At 49.8% G+C, this 27,930-nt stretch overlaps 1 protein-coding gene across 6 annotated transcripts in view; it reads left to right on the top strand.

Annotated features, from left to right (window-relative positions):
- Positions 1-27,930, top strand: part of Synj2 (synaptojanin 2) — a 104,127-nt gene that overhangs the window by 48,132 nt on the left and 28,065 nt on the right. For all 6 annotated transcript variants that reach the window (XR_009588084.1, XM_021635708.2, XM_021635706.2 and 3 more), the window contains 13 exons: positions 4,036-4,119; positions 10,604-10,665; positions 12,160-12,256; positions 14,364-14,536; positions 16,447-16,528; positions 17,113-17,262; positions 17,367-17,532; positions 19,268-19,459; positions 21,433-21,514; positions 22,711-22,851; positions 24,226-24,418; positions 25,579-25,737; positions 27,142-27,298. Coding sequence is in view for 5 of the 6 variants with exons in the window: in XM_021635708.2 (XP_021491383.1) it covers positions 4,036-4,119; positions 10,604-10,665; positions 12,160-12,256; positions 14,364-14,536; positions 16,447-16,528; positions 17,113-17,262; positions 17,367-17,532; positions 19,268-19,459; positions 21,433-21,514; positions 22,711-22,851; positions 24,226-24,418; positions 25,579-25,737; positions 27,142-27,298 (1,738 nt within the window). In the remaining variant the exon portion in view is untranslated. The remainder of the gene's footprint in view (positions 1-4,035; positions 4,120-10,603; positions 10,666-12,159; positions 12,257-14,363; positions 14,537-16,446; positions 16,529-17,112; positions 17,263-17,366; positions 17,533-19,267; positions 19,460-21,432; positions 21,515-22,710; positions 22,852-24,225; positions 24,419-25,578; positions 25,738-27,141; positions 27,299-27,930) is intronic.

Genomic DNA, 27,930 nt, shown 5'->3' with positions numbered 1-27,930 from the left:
GGCTGGCTGAAATCAAGGTCAGGTTAGGCCTGTATTCTCTCGAAAATCCCTCTGGGAGGATCTGTCCTCGCTTCTTCCAGTTCTGTAGCTCCCACATAAGTAGCTCACGGGGCCATCATTCAGTCACAGTCCCATGGAATCAAAGTGCTCAGCCTACCCAGGGTGGTCTCACTTATCCAACTACATGCACAGAGGTCCTCAGTCTTATCAAGGTCACAGTTGGAAGTGCAGAAGGTTAGGGCATTAGCATGCTGCTTCTGGAAGGGACACAGTTGAACCCATAGTATTAGGACATAAACCTGCTCCAATGGGCAGTGCAGGGAAGTTTCCCTGTGATCTGTGTTTTTTTTCTCACTAAGACCGGACAGCATTTCCACAGGCTCAGGCTGGAGCTTTTGCTCCGGTTGTGCCACACAGTGTGCCTGGTGACTAGCATGTCCAGTGTCCCTTGTTACTTGTTACTACTCAAGATCAAAGATCAAGAATGCTACTCTGTATCTCCTGAATCTCCACCCAACCAGGCCTGAGAGATAAGAGCAGCCTCCCTGCCCGCGTGCCCAGGGATGACAGCCTAGTCTCAGTCTGTTTCCTATTGCTGTATCGTAGTACCACAACCTGGGTATGTTATAAAGAAAAGAGACTGATTTCGGCTCATAATTCTGGTCTAAGGTCAAGGGCCCATACCTCGTGCTGGCTCCCTCACAGAGTCCTGGGATTCAGGGCATCTATAGTGAATGAGAAGCAGCACACAGGAAGCCCAGCCTAAATGGCTTTGATTTGAAAACTCATTCCTAAAATAATCCAGTAGCCACTCATTTAATGAGTGGATTAATCAGTCCATGAAGGCAGAGTGCTAGTCAACATTTGACGATGGGGATTAAATTTCACCACGCTAAGAGGCACAGGTCATAGAGGCTTTGCTGCTTTCTAATTTCTTGGGGTTGAAGGAGGGATTTCTTGGCTCCCATAGCCTTTGTGGTCTTCCCAATTTGTGTTTTTTAACATTTCATTTTCCTCCATCCAGGCCACATTTGGCATCCCTATAAACACCTCACTTGACCTCTCACGCTGCAGCGATCACTGTTAATGGGCAGACACCACCTTCTGCTGTCCACGAGAACAGTGAGGAGCTGAGAGGGTGTAATTGAGCCCCACATAACTGGCCCGAGGGTTATGGCCTTAAGCCCAGAGCAATGCTTTGTTGAACATGTACATTTGAAGTGGCTACGGACAGGGCCACATGGGGAACAGGAGCCCAGGCTGGCAGAGTCCTAGGGCAGTCTAACTTGGAGATGACCTCTGGGAGAGCATGAAACTTGGAGAGCATGAAACTTGGAGATGACCTCTGGGATGGACCGTCACTCTGCAAAACAGGGTGGGCCCAATGGCAACTGAGAAACGAGCTATTGAGCTTGTCAGCAAAGTCTACTTGTAGGCCTGTTAGCTGCCCGGTGCCTATGCCGGGTCTCTGCTTCTTAAGACCATCGTTTTGCCATGCCCAAGTGGGGCTCAGGCCTGTAGTAGCATAGGATACCTCTTTCCCCTGACATGCAGATGTGTGTGTGTGTGTGTGTGTGTGTGTGTGTACATATACGTGTGCCCGTGCACATGTCTGTCTATAAGTATGTTTTATGTTCTTGCATCCATGTGATATGTACATGCATATGTTATATATGTTGTATGTTTAAGTCCATACAAGTGTGGTTGTGTGTGTTGTGTACTTGTGGGTGTATATGTACAATTATGTGATGTGTACGCACATGTGGATGCATGTACCCTGTGTGTGTCCATGTGGTGGATGCTTTCTCCAGCTTCTTGGGAGGAAGCCGGGAATATTTTGTCAGCTCAGCTGTGAGTCCTACGCAGTTGGCTCCATCTGCCACAGTGACTCAGCTGCAGCAGAACAAACCCCATAGTCCCTCAGCCTGTCAGCAAAAGAGCGCATAATAAACATTGACAGTCAGACCACCACCTAACCACAGGCGGTTAGGATGACTGTACGTGTCCTCCTGAGGGTGCCGGTGGGGAGGCATGGGTTTGTAAACACTGCATCTGTGGAAGTAAAAGCCTGAAGAGCCTTCCCTGGGTCAGCCCTGTCTTCTTCCAGCCCTGTTTCCATTCTCATCCCTCTGTGAAAGAAACTGCTTGGGGATGTCCTCCTGGCTCCATGGAACCAGGCCTCCTGTGACATTAGCACTGGGGTTCCTCTTTGCTCCCCAGGACTCTAGCTCTTCTGAGCCTCCTTTCCTATCTTGTCTGTTTTTGCCCCTGCCCCCATTTCCTGCAGCTAGGCCTACCTGCCCTAATGTCTGTCCCTGCCCAGCCTTCTTGACTGTGAGTGGCCTCATCCACTCACACGTAGCAGTGACATTTTGCAAGTGAGCACTCCAGGCCAGGAGAATGGACCTACATGCACTTTCTGGGTACCAGGTGATATTTAGTACACTATAGAGGGAAGCAGGATGAAAGTGGTTCAATGAAGTGCCTAGGTTAACGGTCCTCTCACAGTGCTCCGTTCTCACCTGCATCCTTCTCCATCCTTCCTCTCTAGGGGCAAATGGCACCTGTGAAAGAAGCAGCCCCGTGAGTGTTCAGGCTGTTCTTTCACCCATCGTAGACGCACTGTGGAACACCATTGTGTTGGTTGCTGGGTTTACACTGGGTGATGGGGTAGGGAACTCCGAATGGAGAAAGAACTCTTCCCCGGGGAGGAGTTCCAGGCTCTGCGTCCTGCACTGAGCTCAGAAGGAACCAGGCTGAGGCTGAAAGTAGTGAAGTCCAAGGTCATCAGAGTAAAGATGAGAGTCCTTAGCTTAGGTCAGATTCTGGCACTGTAAACAGTTGTATTCATGTTAGCACGTTAGCTAACTTCGCTTCTTTGTCAGGGACGCACTTAGTCTTGTGTCTTTGATCTCAGGAGAGAAGGCCTTCCTGCACTGTAGCAAATAGGATAATGCAAGCAGCATGTTTGCTGGTAGCTAGTACCTGGAAACAGCTCATTCCCAACCTAGTGTATTTTTTTCTGGAGACGAAGGCTAGAATTACAGTTTACAACACAGATACCAGGCTCATGGCATTCCTGTGATCCAGAGAACCTCGGGTCTCACTGTCCAGCCCCCTCCCCCTGAAGAATTACTAATGCATGTGCACCTGAGCATGATCTAGCCAGTGTGGAAAGCTACCCTGTAAGAGAGCAGGCCAGTGAGCAATGGAAAGGACTTGCAGCGGCGCCTGTGGTGGCCCTGCCAGGCCAGGGTAGGGTTGCACAGATAAAGGCCACCATCTGATAGCCACTGCAGCCATCCCCCGTGCCTGCTCAGGACTTTGTTTCTGTGTTCTTTAAACTGTCATTCACTCCTGTATCACTGGAGGTAGGCGGGCCACTATAAAACTGGTCAACAGGGGCTATTATCACTATTTTAATTTAATCACCGTTTATTTCTATGAAGGGTCTGTATATGGTGAAACCTGTTGTATATATGTTGGTTGGTAATATGTTGGAAAACACAGTGTCGCAGGGCCGGGATTACAGTCAAGTTCAAGTTGAGCCTTGACTTGGGCTGTCAAGTTCAACAGTGGCAGGTGCTATGGGAGGGACTTTCAGTAGAGCTGATTTCGATGGTCCAGTCCTTTCCCGACAGCACCTTAGTTATTGAGCCTTCTGCAAAGGTCTAAGATAACTGCCCCCCCCCCCCCCGCCCAGCATATTTGTTTCTGGTTCTAAAGTGGGAAATGGGTGCTAGGCTTTACAGGGAGCAGATAATGTCATATATCAGGAGTGTGAATTCCTGCACGTATCGGGTCTGCATGCAGACCCCCTCCTCAGAAATCCAGGCAGTAGCCAGCATGTCTTGTTGTCTGGCGAGTGATGAGGGAGCAGTGCCAGCCCTGCTAGGTGAGAGAGCAGAGGGCACTGAAGTCCACCGGCTGCCCTCCAGCCTGGTGTCAGGTCACAGGCACCGGATCCTGTTACAGCCCAGGACATTCAGTTTCATTGAAGAGTCTGTTTCTCTTTTCTGTTTCCCTGTGCCGCAGACGATTTACATGGATGATGGGGTATCGTCCTTTGTCCAGATCCGAGGCTCCGTCCCGCTGTTCTGGGAGCAGCCAGGGCTTCAGGTAGGTAATTTCCACAGAAGGCTTTCCACTCTGTCAGTGCACCTCTTTACTTCTGGTCTCTTGCAGTAGCTGGAGTTTGTTCCTTTAAACATGTTTGTTTCTTTCACGGTGTAGTTTATGGTCTTCTTCCTCAGCCCAACTGTGTTGAGCCAAGCTAGAGAGGAGGGAGGGAAGGAGGGAGGAAGGGAAAGAGAGTGAGAGAGAGAGAGATTAACAGGCACCCTGGGTGTAGTTTGGGGCCTGCAGACCATGTATACTTTAGCTGTTGACTTTATGTGGTGAAGGATATATTGAGGGGATAAACCAGAGAGTGCCTGAGTGGGATTGGCCCAGGCTGACTCTACTGATAATATATTTGGCAGCTGGGAATCCCCTGGAGGGCTCAGGAGGGTCTGCTGGGCCCTTGGTGGCTACATCATGGGTCTGGCATTTTGTGGTGCTGTGCAGAGCCAGGCGAGGACTACAGAGCTTTCCCGTGATTTCTAAAAATACCTTCTACCATCCGTAGCACAGCTTTGGGCAGTGCCAGAGGGATTCGGCTTCTGTGTCCCGAGAAGGGTTCAGGGGCCAGGGACACGGTCCAAGGACACAGCTGTTATTACTAAAAGGCACGCTGCTCCCTCAAGTGAGTTTGGGCAAAGTGCATCTGGGGAGAGCAGCTGGAGGGTCCTCCTCGCTCTGTTCAGTTCTGCCTCTAAGCGACCAAAGTGCCCGAAAAAGCTTCTTCCCGGGTCTTCAGTCTTTGGCTTTTCCTTCCCAGGGTTCTTGTGGAATGAGGGCTGGGTGGTCAGCCAGCAGCCCAAGAGGCCAAGAGTACCGTGCCAGGTTCTCAGGAATAATTGACACAAGTCTCACAGTGCCCGGCCTAGACTTCTCTCTAGGGCTGCCAACTTGTTGTGCCATGCCGACAGCACTGGCCACATCCCTGTCAGTTCTTAGAGTAAGATGGATAGATGGAGCGGTTCATTCAGGTTCCGAGTTCTGGGGTTGGGGTGATGATTTGTTGACATTCAGTTCAGCCCAGTGGCACTGAGAGGTAGAAGAAGGCTTGAGCTTGAGCTTGCTTGTAACAGGGCACAATTCCCCTGGGGGCTTTCCAGAGGTCTTTTGTTACTGTTCTGCTTATTTTTGTCTCTCTCTGAATCCTAGGCTAGCCTTGAACTTGTAGCAATCTTTCTGTCTCAAGCCTAACAATTGTTAGGCTTACAGACCTGTGCCGCCATAGCCAGCTCCTGGATGTCTTGTTGTTTTGTGTTTTAAACATTTCTATTGAGATATAACTTTTCTCCAATAAATTCCATTTAAAGCATTTGCAGAGCGGATAACAAGCTCTGTAATCTAAGTTTAGAATAGTCCCCCCCCCCCAGTGGTAATCAAACCCAGGGGTTCCCAAAGGCTGGGCAGGAAGGAGCTCTACCATTGAGCCACACCTCACCTCCAACTTGAAGTGTCTCACCACTTCTGGGACTCCTGTGCCACTGGCAATCACCTTCTTCTCGGCTCCAGCTCGGGCTCCAGAAACTCTCAGCTCAGGTCTAGGAATCGGTTCTGAAGCATTTTTTTTTCCCATGACTACCTGCAGCCAGAACTCTAATAATCTCTAGCAGAGCTTACACTCCCTAAGATAGCTCCTTTTATGGCCCAGGATGTCTGCAGAAGGTGCTTCAAACTTGTTTTGCTCTAAATTTAGGTTTTCCTTAGGAATATCTTGAGCTCTGTATGTAGAGAACAAGTGAACACGACACACAAAGGAAGCCAGGAGGCTATATTATGTTCATGTGAAACTCATAAGAACCCCAATATTGGTCATAACGGTCTTAGAACACTGAAAGGACTCTGAAGGACACTGAAAGGCCCTCCCAGCTCTATAGGGGGAGTCTCTTTTCCTGGACTTCTGAGAGGTCACGCTCAGGTCTTACTGGGGGTCCTAATGACTGGAAAGGCTTCCTTATACCAGGCTGCTCTCTGCCTGCCTGACTCTCCAGGATGCTCAGGGGTACTGAAGAGCCAGTCTCACTTTTCTCTCAAGGATCTCTTGTACCTATTGAGTGAAAGGCTTCGTGATTCTGTCCCCTCCATTTGGTCATCTCCAGCATCTTCCCATTCTTTTGAGGATCTTTTGTCTGATTGCCTGGCCCTGGTGTTTGGTCTCCTTCACCTAAAACATAAGACCTAGCTTGTTGGCCATTTCCCCATGTAAATTAACTTTGGTCTGCAGTGCTGTAGACATAGCCTGACTCTGCCATGGTATGACTGGGCCTCAGATGGACATGGAACAGGATCCAGACAGCTGCTTTACCCTTTTACATTCCTAACCCTTGTCCTTTGGCAAAGCCTCAGTGTTGTCTTCAGACACAGGTTTTAAAAGGCTGGTGTTCATAAGTCCTTGCTGGGATTTGCTAATACCTGTATTTATACTCTTAAGTACCATCCATCATCAAAGAGAGATTATATCATCTTCAGAAAGGTGTGGGCAGCTCTCCATGGTAGTCTGCATCCTGTAGCAACTATCAGGCCAAGAACTGGTTCTGGCTGTCTCCCCACCCCCTTTATTGACAGCAGACTCCGTCCTCACACAGTTGATCTTGATTTCAGTTTCCCCTGGTCTTTCCCCATTTCCAGTTTTACTCTTTCTTCTTGCAGATATGTGCTGGGGAAGGGTGTGTAGTGCAGTGCCTTCTTGGGTGCTGTCCTAAGACATGTGCACTCTGCAAGGGATGGGGAGAGAGGCTGGGAGACTCAGAGAGCCAAGATGCCTTGTAGGGAGTCGTGGGCATGATGCCCTCGGCACAAACTCCTGCAAGGCACCCATGTATGTTTAATGATTTTTGTCTGTCCCACGAAGATAGCTGTGCAGTTTATATCCATCGCAGTAAGAATTTGAGCTTCAACACTCAAGGCTCTTCTGGCAGAGCTTATGATGGGGCGGATGTGCTGCTTCATCCGTCTGGGAGAGATTACTTCTTTTGCCCTCTCAGGATTGTCCATGTTTGTAACTGGAACAGACACATGTCTGCCACACGTGAGTCTAGCCTTTGCCTTGAAGTTCACGTGATGGAAAGACGCAAGCAAGGTCAGAGCCTCTCATCTAGGCTCATGTCTTCTCTTTCAAATGCCTGTTCTTGGGAACATGGTGGTACTGGCCCCTCTTTGTGTGCGTCTTCCATTTCACTGTAGAGAATTGAGATGGCTTATGGCATAGAAAATCCTGTGGTAAATGAAGGGAAAGTCTCCGTGCTGAAATGAACTAAAGCCAAAGGGCCAAATTAGGCCATGAAGTGGGTACCGTGGGGCTGGTGAGCCCAAAAGAACATAACTTCATGTTTGTCCTGATCACAGGGGCAACTGAGGTTGCAAAACTATCTGTTAGGAGTTCTGGGTGTAAGTTTTGAAGCAGGGAGATGTGGGCATTTTACTTGGTAACAACCATGTGCTTTTGAAAAAAATGTTTTTTTTAATTTATTCATTATTCATTTACTCATTATACATCCTGATCACAGCCCCCTCCCTCCTTCCTCCTGGTTTCATCCTCCCACTCTCTTCTCCCTTTCCCACCTCTACTTCTCCTGAGAAAACAGGAGCCTCCCTCCCCCTGCAAACTCACCCCGGCCCATTAAGTGTCATCAGGACTTAGTAATAGTCTTTTACTAAGGCCAGGCAAGCCAACCTTGCTAGGGAAAAGTAATCCAAAAGCAGGCAATAGAGTTCATGTCAGATACAACCCATATTCTCCTTGTTGTGAGAAGACCCACATGAGGACCAAGCTGCCCATCAGTTACATATGTGTCATGGGCCTCGGTCTAGCCCAAGCATGGTTGTTCTAACCCTAACCCTAACCCTAACCAATCTAAAGAAATGTTTTATCTTTGCTAAACCCTAGTTTACTGTTCTGTATAGTGGGATTAATAATACTTGCCCCATGGGGTTATAGAGAGGATTAAAAATCATAATACAGACTAGAATTTAGCATAGTGTGTATGTAGACCCCACAGTACTCAAGATAGTAGCTGTTGTTACCAATATAATAGAAGTGAATGGAGATCAATACAAGCCATGTTGGGAAGTGAGACTCTGTGTATTAAGCAGGTAAAAGTTTTCTCACCTTCCCAAGGATTCAGATATACCCAAGGAACACAGGACTGTGTCTTTGGCTGTTTCCCTTCCATGCCTCATGCTTGATAAGAACTCTGACATCCTAGGAACACTAATGATTTTCTGTGTACACTGGACATCTGGGATCAGATATAGTCCTTGTCTTCAAGGAGCAAGGGGCAGGCACATGACAGTGTTACATGAAGAGAGGAAAGATGAGACCTGAGCACGAGCTCAGGGTGGGCGGCCCTGCGTGGGCAGAAGTGAGAGTTCTCAGGGGTGTAGAAAGGGTCTTTCAGTACTTTTGTCTGGATTGACTTGGGGATTAGAACCACTCGGGCTAGCAGGGCAACCCTGGCAGGGGAATGAATGGCAGGTGCATTGTGGTAGCCCCTGAGGTCATATCTAGGGAATGGCACTAGCTTAGTGTTTGGGGTCCAGGTGAGAGCCATTTTGAGGTCTGGTGGTGAAGGAGCTGATTATAGCGTCTTTCTACTTCTGCCAGCACTGGCAGCATGGCCTCAGCACGTCAAGCAGAACAGAGCTGTGCCATGGTCAACTGATAAACGAATAGAGCTGTTGCCACACGCTAGACCACGGTCACGGACGAGTTCAGAGAGAAGCACGACTAGACAAGAGACTGGAAGTGTTCCTAAGGAGACCCCAATGGGAGCTGGTGAAGTGAGCAAGATGCTAGCCTCTGAGTGGAAACAGTGGGTGCTGTAGAGCTGGAGATGTTGGTCATGATTGCCAGGGCTCTTGGGTGCAAGCTGAACCTCTCTGTGCTGTGATTCCAGAAGGTGTTCTTGGGACGTGGGCTATGAACTCCAGTTGTGTAAGACATGGGATTAAACTAATAGCTTTCAGGCTCAGGCGAGGATCACCAGTCTTTTAGCCAGAGGGGAGGCTGAGGTGGAGAAGGGGAAACTAAAAAAAGCAACACGGGGCCAGTGGGGATTTCATTCTGCCAATCGAAGCTGCTTTCCCAAGCCTGTTGACACACCCACATCGGGAATGGGTGATGCCAGGAAGACGATTTGGTAGTGTTACAGTGGGCTAGAGGTGGAGGAAAGAATAGTGGAACTGGAGATGACAGAGACAGGACACAGGGCCTGAGAGTCCAGACTGACGGCTCTCATTCCTACCCAAAGCTCTTACCCACTTGAGAAAAGTCGCAGCGTCCCCTGCAGCTTTGCAGTGTGGGTGCAGCCCCAAGCTGCTCAGCCCCTGATGTGCCCTCACATACTTTCACAGCCAGAGCAAAAGAGGGTTAGCAAGAGACAGGAAATGAGTCAAAACCCGTGCTGCCAAACCACAATGGGTGTGCGTGTAGGAATCAGCTGGAGGCCTGTGAAACACACATTCCAGACCCCACCCTCAGAAATAGAGCTGGCAGATCTGATCTGGGCCCTCAACTTAGCATTTCTAACTTGTCTGCAGAGGATGCATGGAGCACACTTGGAACGTACTGGCCTAGACTCAGATCCTTTCCACCCATCTCCTACCCTGGTCATTCCTGTGGGGTGGTGTCCTCGATTTCCTTGTGTTCCCAAGAGTAGGTTCATTATTTGCACTGTTAGATTAGCCATGGCGACATGACCATGAGCGTTCTGCCAGTCCCGTTCCACTCTGTGGGCTGGACTGTGCTTTCTCTTGCTGTTGGTTGCTGCTGCTGCCCCGGCTTTCCTCCTGTGGCCCATCTTCCCAATGTGGTAGAGGAAGTGAGCACAAATAGAGCAGGTCCCTCATGCCACACGATGGCACCGCTGGTCCCAGTGCAGTCTCCACTATATTAATCCAAGTTATGCAGACTTGCTGAGAACTTTTCACCATTTCTGGATCTTTCTGTGGCGACCATAGCTACATGAGAGTGGCCTAGGTCAGGGACTCAGTCTTCTCACTTTGTTCCTGATTGGCTACCTGGTGACACATTGACTGGGCACTCAGTGACTCAGCACTGGATGATAGGTGGTATATGTGGCAGAGAACCTAGAGCCTGGGCCTCGTGGTACAGTCCACTGTGCCTTCAGTGCCACTCATTCAGCAGAAGAGCCTTGAGGCCGGGGCTCAGGGAGACAGGCAGGCCTGTCCAGGACCTGCCCAGCTTGTCACAATGGCGTCCATATGGAAGAACAGGAGTGGAAGGACTTTGTTGGCATGGTCCCTGCTACAGTTAGGGATCCTGCAGCAGCAGAGCCAGACTTGGGGGTACCAGTTCTTGCAAGCTGGGGAGTACCGCTAGCAGGGTGAAGGGTGCTGACCTGCCTTTACAGAGAGTAAGCCACAACGACGGCAAAGCAGGTGCCGCGTGAAGCCTGCTGCAGAGAGCGAGAAAGCCATCCTCCTGGCTCAGTGAACATCATCGTCATCATTCTGTTCTCTCTCTCTGTAGGTTGGCTCCCATCATCTGAGGCTACACAGAGGCCTAGAGGCCAATGCCCCTGCTTTTGAAAGGTAAGGACCATCAGGAACCGTCTAAGACCTTCCACCGTCTGTGTACACAGCAGGGCAAGAGGCAGGACAGTGGGAAGGGGGCATCCCATCCTGAATCAAATCTGCCTCTGACTTTGGTCATTACCCAAGAAAGGAATTCATAAAACGGGATTTTTGCTTTCTCTCAAGTCTCCTTGAGAATTAATTCATCAACGTGTAGGTGGCACTTTGTAATTATTTTATCTCACCTATTACTTCTTAGAATGAAGATTTACCAATTAGTCCTGATTAGTAAGGGGTAATCTGAATTATAGGTTATCAGCACTGTTTCTGGTTAAAAGTGCAACATATTAAGTTTTTAAAAGTATAGAAAAATGTAAAATAAAAGAATAAAAGAGGGACTCCCAAGTGCCTCTCAGATTTTACCTATTTATCAATTACTTATGTATCCTAGAAAAAAGCTTTGGCATATACATTTCATTTTAAAAGACTTCCTCAGACTAAAAATAGTTCTTTATGAACTTAAAAGTAATTATACACACACACACACACACACACACACTCACACACACACATATATATAATAAATGAAAATAAGTTGTAGAACCTGGAAAAGAGAAACATGTTGAAAAAAGAAAAACAAATTTAATATTTTACCTATTTTTAATATTACAGTGAATATTTTCCATTCTATTTTTTCTACATATACATGTAAATTTTTATATTTATGTAAAAAATTACATTTATAGGTCTGACTTTTGCATTACATTTTCTTATTTTTAAAATCACTATGTTGAACTATTTCTAAAATCAAAATTATTAAGGTACTTTTGTTAGTCAAAGTGGCTATTGCCTGTAACCCCAGCATCTGAGAAGTGGAGTTTGGAAAATCATGTTCTTAAGGCCATCCTTGGCTATATAGTGAATTTGAGACCAGCCTGGACTCTGAGACCCAAGGAAAAATAAAGTTACTTTCAGCAAACCTGTGATAAAGATTAAGAACTGGCGCCCCTCTGTGGTATTGGAAGGGGGAATGTGCCCTGCGCATGTGTGATGCCATCTAATTTGGTTTTCACGATGAAATGCAGCACCAGGGATGCAGTTGACCTCTGAGGTAGAGGTTGAAGCTCCCCACCCCCCACCAACTGTTTCTAATTGGGGAAAGAAGGAGCACCAAGAGAGAACTTTGGAGATGGGCCTGTTGAAATTGCACAGCTGTCCGTAAAAGCTGGGGGCCATTCTAGGTGGTGCTTTGTAGAAAGGCCTAATCTGAATGTCTCCTGTGTTTGACATTATTCCAGACCAAAGCCTTCCATTCATCCAGCCTGGACTGACTGACTTAGATGCAGTGGGTTTTAGATGAGCAGTGACGCTAGCCAGGAGAACGGGGTTGTCTCCCCTGTACACTTGGGATTAGGGACACAGCTGGCCCTGGACCTGCAGTGCTGAGCTGGAGGTGCATGCTTGCCTGGCCTAGGTGCCATGGAGTCACCACCAACCCTGATACCATTGCAGGCACATGGTGCTTCTGAAGGAGCAGTACGGGAAGCAGGTGGTTGTGAACCTGCTGGGAAGCAGAGGTGGTGAAGAGGTGCTCAACAGGGCTTTCAAGGTAATGCTCACCCTGCTCTACAGCCAGAGGGGTGGGGTGGGGGGAGGTGAGGGACCAGAGGTGGAGCCTATTCATGTGGTAGGGTCTTGAGGTTCAGGCGGCCCTGCTCATCTGAGTACTCCACATGGGCAGAGAGGCCTCCCATGCTCCCCTGAGGAGCTGCCGTCCAGGCCAGAACAGAAGGGGAAGCCTAGCATTATCCTGACTCCTCAGAGCCCCACCTGCTAGTACCCAGGGCATCTGTGCCTGCTGCTCTGGGCCTCTAGCTTCAAAGCAGATCCATGGGGCTTCCTTCTGCCTGGATCACCCTCAAGACTCATGGTCATATTTGGGCTGCCGGGGAGGCCGTGTGCCAGCTCTTGGAGGGCTCCTTTTGATTCCTGAGTGCCAAGCAGTTCCAAGTTCCAAGCAGATTCCAGTTCCAAGCAGAGTGGATCTCAGCAGGGTGAGGAAGCAGCAGGTAGTGCTAGTGAATCCACTCAGGTCCCTTGGCCACACACAGAACCCTGGTACTGGCAGTCTTCTATAGAAGGTTCTGTGAGCTGAGGCGGCCTCCTCCCTCCTGCCCAGGCTCCATGGCCTCTGCTTGTTTGAAGTTCAAAGAAGTCCTTTATGGAGACACCTTAAGGTCATCTTGGTAGGGAGGTGATCTACGTGGCTTTCATTGCCACCTTGACCTCAGACCCCTAAACTCTGGCTAGAGGAAGCCAAATCCAACTAGAGTGCACATTTCTCTCTACTTAGAAAAGCTACAGACATGAAGCAGGAGCTCGCCGATTGTCAGTTTTCTTTGGCCAGACTTGCTTTTCCTGTTTAGTTTGTTGCTATGAGCAACAAGCTCAAGAAATATCTCCTCCCACCTCTCTTGGCAGCAGCAATGTTCACTGCTTATTTTAAGGAAGGTGAGGAGAAAGGGGCAATAAAGAAAAATCAATCTCAGTCTCTCTCCTTCCAACAAAAACCCCAACTCTTTTGTGCTTGAACTATGGAAAGGACATGGCCAGCCCCTCTGCCAGCTGGTGGCGATGCCCTGGCACTGGAGTGAAGGCCTCTTGTATGGCCAGAGGACAGAGATGAGCCAGGAGTTAAGGATGGATCCTGAGTAGGTAGAACTAACACTTTACTTGGAGATCTCAGCCATGGCTCCAATTCCTGAGTATCCCTTACCAGATGAAGGTCAGTGCCTAGCAGCCAGCCTAGGCACCAAAGGTTATCATTCCACAGCTGGGCAAGGGGCTGACCCCAGAGGGTAACACTCAAAGCCACTAAGTTACACAGGCTTCTTTTTCCCCATAGACTTTCTTGAAGTGAAAGGGATACGTTAATTTGTAGGTGGCTGTGGGAGTGATCCAGAGCCTCCTAGTTCTTAGGAGTTCTCAGAGCCTCTATCTGGGCAGATATTGGGCTAATACAATGAGGTCCAGAGGCAAGCAGCCAAGGAAGACAGGCAGCCTGTCTCCTACTCCAGCGTGTTTCAGTGAATAGGCTGAGGAAGTTTGCCAGGCGAGGGAAGGGGGAAAATGGGGACAGGAGGCCTCGCTTCTGTGAGGAGGGTCCTGCCCCATCCACAGTGCTGGTCTCTCTGTGTCTCCCACCTTTATTTACTCCAGCTTCTGGGCAGGGCCTGGGTCACATGGGGCAACAGCTCCTCCATCTTGGGTTTGGCCATCTCAACTATTGGAAACTCAACTGTTGCTGAGCTCACCCTTCCAGGGACTGGATGCAGCTGGTTACCAGGGCAACAGGAGCTAGATTATGAGCTGCGCAGCCTGCCACGTGTCGCTATTCTTGAGGGTTGGGCACTTGGGCCACCGGAAGAACAGATCTAACCTTCCCTCACCTGTGACCTCTGAGCCCCTGAAGAGTGGGATGTCCCCCGGAGAGACACCCCTGCTGTGGGCTCTCTTGCCCTTATGCAGGCAAGATGCTCTTTGTATCTTCTGCTCCCCTCTCCCAGGGCTTTTGGCTTGTGTTTCCCTTTCAAGGTCAGGGCCAGTCTAGTAGTGGGTGACAGTGGTGACCACAGCAATCAAGCACAGGCAAGACCTTGTCTTGCTTCCCACTCTTTGCTGTCACTATGCTCACGCCCTTCCCTCTCCCTTTTCAGAAGCTGCTCTGGGCTTCTTGCCACGCAGCCGACACGCCTATGATAAATTTTGACTTCCATCAGTTTGCCAAAGGTGGGAAGCTAGAGAAATTGGAGAACCTGTTGAGGCCTCAGTTAAAGCTACACTGGGATGACTTTGGTGTGTTTGCAAAGGGCGAGAATGTAAGTCCACGGTGAGTCTCGCTGGAGCGTCAGGAACCTGCTGTGGGCCCTTCGGTTAGGCACCTCCACAGGAGTTATTTCCCTCTCTGGCTGCCTGGCTACACTTGTTCCCTGAATCATAAGTTCTGTGATGTTGGGGTCCTGGGGTCCTGATCGTCTGTCCTCCCTCCTCTGCGGTCAGAGACATGCTTTCGACTTTAGTGAGAAGATGGGAATGCCTGGTTTTCTGGGAAAAGACATAAAGGATTTTACTACAACCCTGAGCTCAAAGCTGGCAAAGTAGCCCAGTGGGGAGAGTGCCTGCCTACCATGCACAGAGCCCTGGGTAGAGTCCCCAGGATCAAGCAAAACTAGGTATGGTAGTACACACCTGAAATCCCAGTGCCTGGAGAGTAAGAGGCAGAAGGATGGAGAGGCTGGAGAGATGGCCAGAAGTTAAGAGCACTGGCTGTTCTTCCAGACGTCTTGAGTTCAATTCCTAGCAACCATACATTGGGGCTCACAACCGTCTATAATGAGATCTGGTGTCCTCTTCTGGCCTGCAGGCAGAATACTGTATAAATAAATAAACATAAATCTTTAAAATAAAAGAACCAAAACATTTAAGGTCATGTTTAGTGAGTTCTAGGCTATCCTGGGCTACCTGAGACTCTGTCTCAGAAATAAAAGCCAACCACAAACCCAAACAAGCAAACAAGAACCCCTCTGAGCTCAGGTGACACGACTTAGCCACACTGGGACAGGACCTATAAGGTGATCTGGTACAAAGCCGCAGGCTGACAGCACTGGCCTAAGTCACCCTGCTCTGAGAGGAGCTTTAGGAAACCCAGCTTCCTCAGCCCGCAGCCCCTCATCGGAAGGAGATCTTACATTTATGAAGTCACTTCCTCACTGAAACTCCCGGGCACCACAGCGTGTCCTCCACATACATGTTCACTGCCATTCACAGACACACACGCAGAGCACTGAAAATGTTGCTGCCCAGTAGATGAACAAGGCCATGCTCTGCCTTCTTGTCTCAACTCTTACTGTAAAAACTATCTTCTCACTATTTATTGCCGTGATGTCCGCATTTTTGTGCTTCTCTTGGGTGGTGTTGTTTTTGTTTAACCTCAGTGCCAACATGCTGCCTGGCTTTCTAAGTGCAGGACAGCAGGCCTGTTTCCTACAAAGGACACACACTAGATACCTTCCTCCAGGCAAGAGCTGCAGCGCGGTTGGCAAGGGTCCGTGCTGGCAAAGCAGTGGCATGCAGGTGCCACTCGACTTAGAGTGGTTACTGCCTGGTGAAACCACTTTGCGTCAAAGCCCCGTAAAACCAGAAAACCAGAGCTTGAGTTGTACCATCCGAAGTTTACCTGCCTGTGTGCGTGTACCAGTGTGTCCTCAAACAAAAACATGCAAAGCAAGGTCATTACTGACCAGCAGAGGTAGCGCCAGGGATGCCGGCATTTAGCTTCAGCGGGAGTGATGCTTCCGTACGGGCTCCTGAAGAGATCCTGCAGATCCTGGGAGATCTGCAAAATGCTTCGGAATGCCGTCACGGTAGATAATGAGAACCAGCTGTGCAGCCTGGTGCAGTGGCACACACCTGTAGTCCCAGCCCTAGGGGAGGCCGCTAGAGGTGGGCTGAGTTCGAAGCCAGCCTGGTTAACAAAGCCAGTCCAGGACAGCCATGGCTACACAGAGAAACCCTATCTCCACAAACAAGCAAAAACCAGCTGTGCTTACAGTGGCCTGGGGGTGTGGGCTGCTGAGGGTGTGTTCCCGGGTCTGCCTGGGGCTTCTGATGAGCTCTGAAGGAGAAGGCCAGGGGTCCTTTTTTGGAACAAGTTTCCTTGGAGCAGACAGGCCTAAGTCATTGAGCTGTAGCTGCTGCTTCCAAACACCTCATGATCCTTCTATGTCTCCTGGCCCTAAGTTTTCAGAAAGGCACTCTGCGGATGAACTGTCTCGACTGCCTGGACAGAACCAACACTGTGCAGTGCTTCATTGCTCTTGAGGTGAGTTCCTCGGGCCATCTGTGTAATGTTCTGGGGTACCAGTGGGACAAGGGTGGCTTTATGGGGTTGACCTTTCCAGTGAATAGGTCACGTGACAGGGACATGGGTGGGAACTTTAGAGCCCTTTCCTTGGTGACTTCCTGCTTGTACCACCATATGCCTTTCCCTGTCCGTCCAGATGTTGTGGCCCAAAGCTCCAGATCCCCTTAAGAAGCAGCTATTAATTATAGACACAGGGTCTTAACTATACCCCAGAGCCAAGGTAGTGTGAGGCTGGCTAGGATGACTTGTGCCTGAAGCCTGGGGAGGGAATACCCGAGTGGTCCTACCTGCCTTGGCTGGCTGATGATTTACAGGTCCATCTGTGACACCCACTGTCCCTCAGTGCCTTCCGACAGTAACGTTGGTTGATCTGGCATCAGGCGGTCAAAGAGGGGCTGGGAGTTGTCCTGAGCAAAGTTGGGGGAGTCAGGGTAGGGAGGCCCCTTCTCTGCATCTCCTTCTCCAGTCTGGCGAGTAAAGGTGCTCACTCGGAGATATCGGCAGGTTTTCCAGCGATGACCGGTGGTTGGTCTCTCTCCCAGGTCCTTCACCTGCAGCTTGAGAGCCTGGGGCTGAATTCAAAGCCCATCACTGACCGCTTTGTGGAGTCCTTCAAAGCCATGTGGTCTCTGAATGGGCATGGCCTGAGCAAGGTGTTCACAGGGAGCAGGGCCCTGGAAGGAAAGGCCAAGGTAGGGGCTGGCCGACGGTGGTGGGAGGCCAAGGTAGGGGCAGCTTGAGGGAGCAGTAAGGAAGGCCGCTTAGATCCCGCTCACCGATACCTGGGCCCATGCAGGTGGGGAAGCTGAAGGATGGGGCCCGATCCATGTCTCGTACCATCCAGTCCAACTTCTTCGATGGGGTGAAACAGGAGGCCATCAAGCTACTGCTAGTTGGAGATGTCTACAATGAAGAGTCCACCGACAAAGGAAGGATGCTGCTGGGCAACACGGCGCTTCTGGGTAATGGATGCCCACCCTAGTGCAGGCTGGCCACAGCCTTAAGGGTATCAGGAGGCAAGGGTGACAGTGGCCCCAGCATACCCAGTCATGTAATCTAAGACGGAGCTTCTGGTCTGTGGTCCTCTGATTTGCTCAGTTGACCTAAGAAAGCCTGATGTCTCCACAAAGCACCGGTTCTAGGTTTCCACAGGTAAACTCCACAGATGCTCCCATCTCTCAGGGCCCCTCAGAAATAAAGGAAAGAACATTGCTTTCCAGAGGTTGGGGGTGTGTCCAGGCTGTCAGGATTCTTTGGGGAAGGATTTTGTCCTGTTTTGTTGAGTGCTTGGGATGAAACCTCAAGCTTGGCACACACTTCACAAGAGGAGCTGGACCACAGAGCTGGACAACCCCAGCTCTTTTTAAGATTTGTGTTGAGACAGGTTCTCACTAAGCTGCCCACATTGGCCTTGACCTCACTGTAGCCAAGGAAGGCCTTGAACTTTTGATGCTTCTGGCTCAGTCTCCTCAGTATCTGTGATTACAAAATGCACCATTAGGCCCGATTTCTGTAGGGAAACTTTTCATGGCATCTTATTCCTTAGAGACTATGAACTTTAATGTTCTAATGGAAAGGAGGAGAGCAGAGGCAGCATGTTTATTTATAAGAATGATTACGATTTAGAAACTTTTGGTGCTTTGGAAAGATAAATGAGCTGATGTTAAAATAGCTTTATATAGGCCTTTCTCTTCTCGTTGCTCCAAAATTGAGGAACATTTAACCTTCCAGGATGCTATTGAATATCAGCTCTGAGGTTAATTTCCAACTCAGGAAAATTCTAGCCAACTCCAGGTGAGACATATCATTTAATGGCAGATCCATTTAAGTTGCTGATTTGTGCTTTTTTTCTCTAGATATATTAATTTTATTTTCTGTATATGAATGTTTCATACCATGTGCATGTCTGATGATTTTGGAGCCAGGAGGGAGTTGGATGCCCTGGATCTGGAGTCATGGATGGTTTTGAGTCACCATATGGGTTCTGGAAGTTGAACCCCGGTCCTCTACAAAAGCAACAAGTGCTCTAAACCTCTGAGCCATCTCTCCAGGTCCTAAAGTTGCTAGATTTTAAAACTGTGGTTATATTTTGGATCTCTAAGAAGACAGAGATATGGCTGCAGTGTTTTGTTTTGTCTTTTAATGCCTTAGGTTTGTGTCAGATAAATAAAACAGCCTTTCAGACTGGGGAAGGTAAAATTGCAAAGATGCAGATTTAGGTTGATAAAGACGTTTAAAGTTCTATCTAGCCATCCATCCAATATATATGTGTATGCACACGTGTATATCCATGCATATGCTGTTTACCATTATTTGTGCCTGTGACACACCAGTTATGTGGTTTTGCATTTGGCCTTTCATTCTGTGCTGTTCTGCAGGGTCTTGGGCTGAAGAGTAAGTGCTAGGCTTTCTCTTGGAGTCTGTGAGCTCCCCTGTCAGTGGGTGCCTCGTGCCTCTGTAACTATAGCTGGAAGGTCCAGCTCCAGCCCTGTGTTTTCACACTTTGTTGCAGGCAGGAAAGTGGAGTGGTTAGGGTGGGGATCAGCCCTCTGTCATCCTCCTATGGACCATGTTCAGGTCTGTTGTCCACAGCTCATGAGAGGCATTCTCTGACAGGCCACCTCTCATATAGTATTGGAGGCTTTTTACAGTCTGGGCTGCAGAAAACATGTGCCTTTTTTTTTTTCTTCCTAACAGTGACCCCCAGGATCCTGAAGGCCATGACAGAACGACAGTCAGAATTCACGAATTTCAAGCGGGTCCAGATTGCTGTGGGAACCTGGAATGTGAACGGAGGAAAGCAATTCCGTAGCAATCTCCTGGGAACCGCCGAGCTCACGGACTGGCTCCTGGATGGCCCCCAGCTCTCAGGAGCAGTGGACTCCCAGGGTGAGGATGGCAATTTGAAAAGGACAAACAGGTTCCCCTACAAGCCCTCATAGCAGCTTGACTCCTCGAGAGTTGCGTTGACGCTTGCTTGCATTTTCATTTGCCAAACTGTTTAGAAGCACTGTGGTCCGCCTTCCTGAACGCTGCTCTGCACTGTTGTTTAACTACGAGGCTCCTTTTCTTTTCCAAGCACTTGGAGGCATTTCCAGGGAATGGCTCACCTTTCCCTAAATGTGCAGAGATTCTGTCATCTGCGGTTAAGCGACAGAACTACTTGTGATCTGTAAATGTAGCCTCTAGACTGGATTGCTGGTAGAGCCAGGCTTGCAGTGGCTGTTGACGACACTGTGGTCCTGCTTTTCTCCAAGCTTACCCCAGCATGGACAGTCCCAGCCTGGAACTCTGAAATCTTAAATGCTGTAGCAGGTGAAACTGTTTCAGTACTGATGTGACATCACTTGGGGGGCGGGGACACAGTATCACAGTGGGGAATCTTCCACGTCTGATCACACGTGACAGCTCACAGTCAAAGCACAGCAGCACTGAAAATGTACAAAACTACTTTGTGTGTGTGTGTGTGTGTGTGTGTGTGTGTGTGTGTGTGTGTTAAGGGGTACATGACACAGATGAATTCCAGATGTAGAACTGGATGTCATCCCCAAGATATCATTATATGTGTGCAGATGTTCCAAAATCTGAAGCTCATCTGTCCCAAGCGCTTTGGTAAGGGTTGCATAGCTTGCAGCAGTGCTAATTCAAAGGCCTGGCTACTTCCTGCATTTCCAAACACAGAGCAGGTTCGTGCCTGGGAGATGAGTGACTCATGGTCTAATACAGACAACCCTCTCTTGCCACATGTACATGTGATCCTCACCTCAGGGAAGGAAGGTATCAGAGTCCACCATTTGGAAACCCTGACATTCTCGGGTCAGCGGTGGCTTGTGGTAGCGTTGGTACAGCGTCCAGCATATCTGAATGACAGCAGAGGCCCAGTACTGCCAAGAAAATCCAGCACCCCTCACTGAGGAGAGTCCCCTACTTCAACAGTGGCCTTCTCTGCCTGGACAACAGGGTGCTGGTTAAGGCACGCTGATAACTGTTTGGCAGGAAGATGGTGGTGGGGCTCACCAGAACCCACCAGGTTCAGGATCAAGAGGGCACCCCGACCTCACCGTTGCCAGCTACTGCAGACAGAGGAAAGCTGGCATTCCATTTAAAGAGAGAAAGAAGCAGCTTTATGCTCTCAGCCCATTCAGCCAAGACGCCAGGCGTCACATGGCCAGCGGAGAAGGACATGGAGAGCTAGCTGGATTTTGGCTGCAGAGGCCTCTTCCTCCCTGGCAGGAGTCATATTGCTCCTCGCACGTGGAACACTGTCTAGTCTTAGGGCTCAGGTACATGTGCACACGTGTCTGAGGAAGTGGCTGGGGAGGTCTGGTGAATGGCTGCAGGGATTCCCTGAAGCACTGGCCTCCCACAGTGCATTCCACAGAGGCTCCTAGGCAGTGTGTCCTTTGACCACACACAGCTGCCACCAGCTCAATCTGAGAAATACTTGGGAGCCACAAAATAGTGTGTTCCCAGGTCACTTGGGGTCTGACTGGCTAGACATGTCACCGGGAAGGAGAGGAGGCTCCACTGAGGGACAGACTGAATCAAGTGTTTTGCTCATGGCATCCAATTTAAGCTCTGTATTTCCTGGTGACATGCCATTTACCGTGCCTTTGTAGAGAGTCAGAGGTTCAGAGAGGGTCACAGGCTGCTCCAGGCTGAATACAGAGAAGGACAGAGATGGCACGGGGGACAACCACAGGAAGGGAGTGAGAGAAGGCTCCAGTGGCTTGTTCCCTGTCAGGGCCAGGTTGAATGGGTTCCAGCAGTGAGAAGGTCAGGAAGAGGGAAAAGGACCCCGTGAACCAGCGATACAGGATCTGGCAGTTGTGATTTATCTCTTCTCTTGTCTTGTTCCCCAGATGATGGCAGTCCCGCTGACGTATTTGCCGTGGGGTTTGAAGAGATGGTGGAGCTGAGTGCGGGAAATATTGTCAATGCCAGGTAAGGGGCCAGGCCTGGGGATCAGGGTGTCCCTGGGCCAGGTGTGCCTTGCCAGGATCAGGGCTCCAAGCTCCCCTAGAGCCAGCTTGTTTCTGGGCCAGCAGCCATGGCTCTGGCTGTCTGGGTCCTTCTGGCTACATTCCCGGCCCACGCTGGCTGATAGAGCGCTCTGCTTGTCTTTTCCTGCTGATTAAACAAACAGGAGGGACTGGTGGTGTGTCTTTTGTGACATGCTCCAGCCTGGGCTTTGTGTTGTGGTTGAGTCACACTGTCTCAGTGTGTGTGTGTGTGTGTGTGTGTACCTGAGGGCAGGGCAGGACAAGCAGAATGTCTGGGTAAAGTGATGGGGGAGGGGTCTGTAGGAGGTTCTGAAGTGCTTCTCTTCACATCGGGCAGGAAGGGGAGAGCCCAAACTACTGGGTAAACTCTTGATATAAAGTCAAATAGGCATTCATCCCCGTGGGTGACCAGTCTTATCTCAAGGAACTCTTTACTTTTTAAAATTACATGTAGTGTGTGTGTGTGTGTGTGTGTGTGTGTGTGTGTGTGTCAGAGAACAACTCGTTGGGTATTGGTTCTCTCCTCCCACCATGTGAGTCTTGGAGCTTGGATTTGGGTTGTCAGGCTCTGTGGCAAGTACCTTCTTTACCCACTGAGCAATCTCATCAACCCTTAAGCTTTTAAAGCAGATAAGTAAAATAACACAGTTTTTATCTGATAGTGCCTAGGTGCCAGGGATGGGGGCCCTGCTACAGCGTATGAGATACAGTCAGACCTGGGCCTGGTGTCGCAGACCTGTGACACCAGCTTACTCAGGAGGCTAAGGCAGGAGGATTGCAAGACCAAGGTCTGCCTGGGCTACAGAGTCAGCTCAAGGCCAGCCCGGAAGAGCTAGGGAGTTACTGTCTCAAAAAACGAAGCGGGTTGGGGATGCCTTTTGCCTAGAACACACAATGTCCTAGCTTCAGTCCTCACTACCGCCAATAAATAAATAAATAATCAAGAACAACTGAAAACAACAAAACCCAATAAAAGCCGTGTGGAAGTCCGTGGGAGGCATTGACATCTGGCAGTCATATTGGGGGTACAGGCGGTATGCCATCTGTAGAAAAGACAGAGGGGGGCTATGGTTGGCAGCGGGAGAAGGGCACTTCCTGCTAGCAGCAGCAGCATCCCTCACCTGCCTGCCTTTCCAGCACCACCAACAGGAAGATGTGGGGTGAGCAGCTTCAGAAAGCCATCTCCCGCTCCCATCGGTACATCCTCTTGACCTCCGCACAGCTGGTGGGCGTGTGTCTTTATATCTTTGTCCGTCCGTACCATGTCCCGTTCATCAGGTAAGAACTGTTAGCTTATAAGCATCTTGGGAACAGGGGCTTATGAGTCGGTTTTATTCTGTGACTTCCTCCTGATGCCCTCCTCTCCCCATAACTCTAGCAGGAAACAGAACCTGCCTTTATTCTCAGTGAACAGAGCAAAACTCCTGAGGGAAAATGGGCTTGAATTGAATATTGTCTGGCAGTTGAAAAAGCCACCACGGGAAAATCCTAACTCAGGAAACTGGCCTCCTAGGAAGAGTCAGGGCTGATCTCGAGCAAGCCCAGGCAGGGCGGGAAGTGGGTCTCCCATTCACATTTCCCAGACGTGAATGTCCTGAGCAAGCGCTGAGTGAGCGCTCAGGAAACCCTGGTGCTTTGGTCTCTTCTAGAGTTGTAAGTAGGAGTTCATTTCACCTCATTATTACCTCTCTAAGACCGTGGCTTTGTGACTGTGTAAGGAGTAGTCAGCCTTAGGAAACAGGTGTCTTTTAGGAGAGGGTATTTTTGTTTGTTTGTTTTTGCTTTCTCGCTGCCTGCTATCACTACATGGTCTTGCTGGTGGCATTAGGATTACCAGTTGCTAGTGCAAGGCATTGAACAAACCTCCCATCTAAGTCACGTGGCCTGAGACCTGGCCAGTCACCATGTAAAGAGGGCCACTGGAATGCCCAAGGTGCCCTTAGGCTCTACGTTCATAATCTTCTATTACCTGCAAATCGTATTCAGGGCCCTGCCGCTTTTGTTACCAGGCCCCGAGTGTATTAAGAGAGGTCTGGGTGGAGGTAATGGTAAGCCTGGGGAGAGGGGAGGTGGGAGAATGGCAGATCTCCCAAGCCCGCCTGAGGTCTCTCACCTTGCGCCCAGTGTCTGCCCTTTGGCCTGAAGCTTGTTTGACTTAACCCCTGGGCAGGTTATCACCCATCCACCCCTGCCCCCACCTTGTCCCCCACGTCGCAGGCGTACAGCAGTCTCCAGCTGTGGCCCACTCACAGAAACACCAGTCAAGCAGTCTGTGGTCTGAGGGCCTTGTCCAGGCGCGCATCCCCAGTGCATTCTGGGAAAGGCAATGTGGGACCAGCTCCCCAGGTCAGCTCGAGGCCTGTTTCCTAGTTCTCAGAATGGTCCCCCCTATTCCTTCCGTGAGAGCGGAGGGCCACGGGGCCCAGCGCGGCACCTGCTGCTTCTGCGCAGAGAGCTGGGGCAGACACAGCAGTGATGTGACAGCACACCCGACTGAGGTGCAGCGCACCCAGGAGTGCTCAGCAGTGAAAAGAGCGGTGGGCTTGACGGGGTCCCGTCGGTCTCCAAGCTTTGCCCTGCGGGCGCTACTCTGTGTTAGAATGGGTTCATATTTCTCCACAGCCAACGGATCGTAACACTGTCTCGTTACAGGGACGTGGCCATCGACACGGTGAAGACTGGCATGGGGGGAAAGGCGGGGAATAAGGGCGCCGTGGGCATCCGCTTCCAGTTCCACAGCACCAGCTTCTGCTTCATCTGCAGCCACCTGACGGCTGGGCAGTCTCAGGTGAAGGAGAGGAACGAAGACTACCGGGAGATTACGCACAAGCTCTCCTTCCCGGCGGTGAGTGGCCTGTGGGTGTACACTGGGCCTTGGCTGCTCGGATTTGCCACCTGCGGCCTCCTGGGCTGCTAAGAGGAGCCCCCACCCCCCACCCCACCCCCACCCCACCCCCCATCCCCGTGAGAATCCTCACGTGGCCAAGCCGAGACGTGCTGTCCTTGCAGGAGAGGCTCAGCCCTGAGTGTTCTGTCACCTCCTACCTCGGCTCTCCGGAAGTCCTTAGGTAGCCTGGCTTTTCCTGGGCGCACTTTGGGGGTGTTTCTAATTCAGACGATGGAGGAAAACCAGTGTGATCATACGGAGAGCAGATTTAGGCAGTCTGGTTTTATTTTCGTGGTGGTGGTAGCGTGGATTTCACTCTCTTCTGACGCACAATACCTCTGTGGCTGTTCTGCAACGAACTCCTGTTTCGAAACTGGCAAATCCTAACTGAAAAAGCCCCGTCTGCCAACCCATCTGCCCCGAGTCTCCAGAAAGGCACACCACACTGCCCTCTGGTGACAACCCAGGGATTTCCATGCTGAAACCAGCAGGCTTTCTTCTCAAATTCAGATTTTAGTGTACTTCCCCTCCCACACAAAGCCAGTACCTCAACACCTCAGCCTGGTATAGGGGCCCCACTTTCTAGCCAGGGACATAGGGTTTAGATGGCCTTGCAACAGATCTTTCCAGTTTTCAACAGAGGCTGGCTAGATCCTAGAATTCTTCCTTTACCGGACAGATGAGTTCCCTGTGAGAATAGAGCCACTCAGTTAGACACCACTTTCAGACATGGGTGCTTTCTTCTATAAACCAACTCTACCTTCACTGTTTGGGATTAAAGTTATGTACTAAGGGTGTGTTGGCAGTCCAGCCAGAGTGGAAGCGTTGCTGGATTAAAACCCATGCATAGCTGAGGAGACAGCTCATGTTTCTCCTGCAATGCAAACAGCTGGGTGTGGAGGTGCACGCCTGTGGTCTCAGCTGTGTAGTCCTGGGCTGCACAGGGCCCTATTTCATAAAACACAGAAGCAAATTGTGTAAGGATTTCTTGGAAAGTTTATAGGGCTAGGCAAAAATGAGACACTTGAGCGGAAAACAACATTTTAGGAGAAACATCCAAACATCCTCCCGTCGCCCCTTCCACCTTCCTTACATTTGATATGTTCTTTCCACCTTAGGGGAGAAACATATTTTCACACGATTATGTGTTTTGGTGTGGTGATTTCAACTACCGCATCGACCTTACCTATGAAGAAGTCTTCTATTTTGTTAAACGACAAGACTGGAAGAAGCTTATGGAATTTGACCAGTTACAGCTACAGAAGTCAAGTGGGAAAGTGAGTTGTACCTTTAAGATCTCCTCAGTAGCTGCTCCTGTGTGGCGTGCTGTCTGCTCGTGCGCGTGCGCTAAAGCTGTGAGCGGCTTCAGTGCTGACTGCGATGGTAGAGAAAACACACAGGGTTTCATGACGGGAGAGAAACAGGACAGTACAGCTGCACAAACCTCGGAACTTAGTGGCTCTCTGGCTGGTCACACACCGGGCCCCTGTGTCTTCCTATGGCTGACGCACTATCTCCGAGGAAAAGCCACCTGCTGAGGGCCCGGGCTTTCCACTCCCTCTAATGCACTGTGTTTTCTGCTTTTAGACATGAGTCAGCCCGTCTAGCTCCCCAGAGAGGATGCATGCTCAGCCTGAGTCATGGTTGCCTCCTTGTGTCCCCCTGACAATGTCAGGTGGACCATTGCGTTGAAGGTGTTGAGTACTGGTGCACGTGGCCTCCCTGTAACCGAATACACTCGCCTCTCTATGCATGTGCGATCTTTACAGGGACCCCTCTGCTTCTGACATCAGAAGCTGCTGGGTGACACTTTGGACTCTGCTTACAGTATTTTGTTGCTGTCCCATTCGTGCTGGTAGAACACTAACAGAGTCGTTTGCACACCAATTTGTACATAGGTTCCTCCACACTGCCCTACAAATCATGCTCCTTCTATTGACAGAATGGAGAATAAAGTTGAATTCAGTGGCTGAGGTCATGAAGCCAGCACACCAGGCCACAGCTTATTCCAAAAGTATCCATCGCACGTGCTGGACCATGGTGCATGTACAGGTTTCTAGGGACTTGGAAGGATGTGGCCTAAATGACACAGGATCAGAGCAGCCAGGTTCCAGATGCCCATAGCTCATCTTCTCTAGCTAAGACCATTGCTTATTCCAGAGTCCCATGTTTCCAGTATGCGAAGCATGCCATTTGCCTTTGAGAATGCAGCTACTTAAAGGTATGAGGAAAGAAAAATGAAGGTCTCTCTCCTTCCAAAACGAGACTCAGCCACCTTTTCGAGGTTTGCTCTGCCTAACTGTGAAGTATACAGATGAGCCATATCACCCTACAAATCTTTTTCTCTTCCTTCACCAAATTCTCACCGCATACTTCACTATGTCAAGTGAGAGAGCTTTTGCTGCGGCTCTAAAAACATTGTACACAGGCACTGGATGCTCAGACGAGCACACAGTGATCTCTGTCCTGTGATCCCTTCACCATCGCCAAGGGGGTGGCAAAAGGTGGCTGACAGGAGGAGAGGCAACGTGCTATGACGGTGTGTTTGTGTGTCCATCTTTAGAAGGCGTGTCTGTCCGATATTACACATATTTGCATATAGAGTCCATTACTTTTTAGAACACTTTAGAATGAGCCACCTTCTTCTCCTTCTGTGACCTGTGACTTCCTTCTCCAAATAGATTTTTAAAGACTTTCATGAGGGAACCATTAACTTTGGACCCACCTATAAGTATGATGTTGGATCAGCTGCCTATGACACAAGTGATAAGTGCCGTACCCCAGCCTGGACAGACAGGGTGCTGTGGTGGAGGAAGAAGCATCCTCACGATAAGACGGGTGAGTGCCGTGTGCCTTTCTGAGACAGAACAGTGGCAAATGAGACATACCATAGCGGGAAAGAACCGGTCACTCAGCCCGGTGGCCTGGCTACGTAAATCACGTTTTTCTCAATTAGTTAGCCAAATGATGACGACATTCTAGCTGTTACCATATTTGAACCACCTCTATCCTCGTTCTGCCTCTCCATCATGGCTACTTCCCACCCTCTGACCTTTATCCTAGAAGGAAAGAGGAGTAAAGTCATGGGCTATCTCTCACTTCCCGTCACTCCTCTCAGGTATTTGATTGAGCCCATTTTGCTCAACCAAATTCTTACCTTTTCAAGCCTCCAATCCAAATGGAACATGAGCCAGGCTGATGTGTTTTTTTTTTTGTTTGTTTGTTTTTTTAAATCAGTGAGTTGTAAAGTCTGTTTTGAAGCCACAGATGCCTAGAAGGGAAGCTAAACTCATCAAATTCAGAACATCTGTGATCTAGAATGCAAACAGCCTTCCCACATTTCAAGAGAGGTCTGCAGAGATTTCAAAGCCAGGAAACTAGAGCTACAGCTGGAAGAGATCCCCCCCCCCCCCCCACACACACACACAGATTAGCCTGAGAGCATCTGCATGGTCCCAGGACACTGAGAG

Source organism: Meriones unguiculatus, chromosome 20, assembly GCF_030254825.1.
Source record: "Meriones unguiculatus strain TT.TT164.6M chromosome 20, Bangor_MerUng_6.1, whole genome shotgun sequence".
Classification (NCBI taxonomy): Eukaryota; Metazoa; Chordata; class Mammalia; order Rodentia; family Muridae; genus Meriones; species Meriones unguiculatus.
This window is presented reverse-complemented; position numbering and strand designations above follow the sequence as displayed.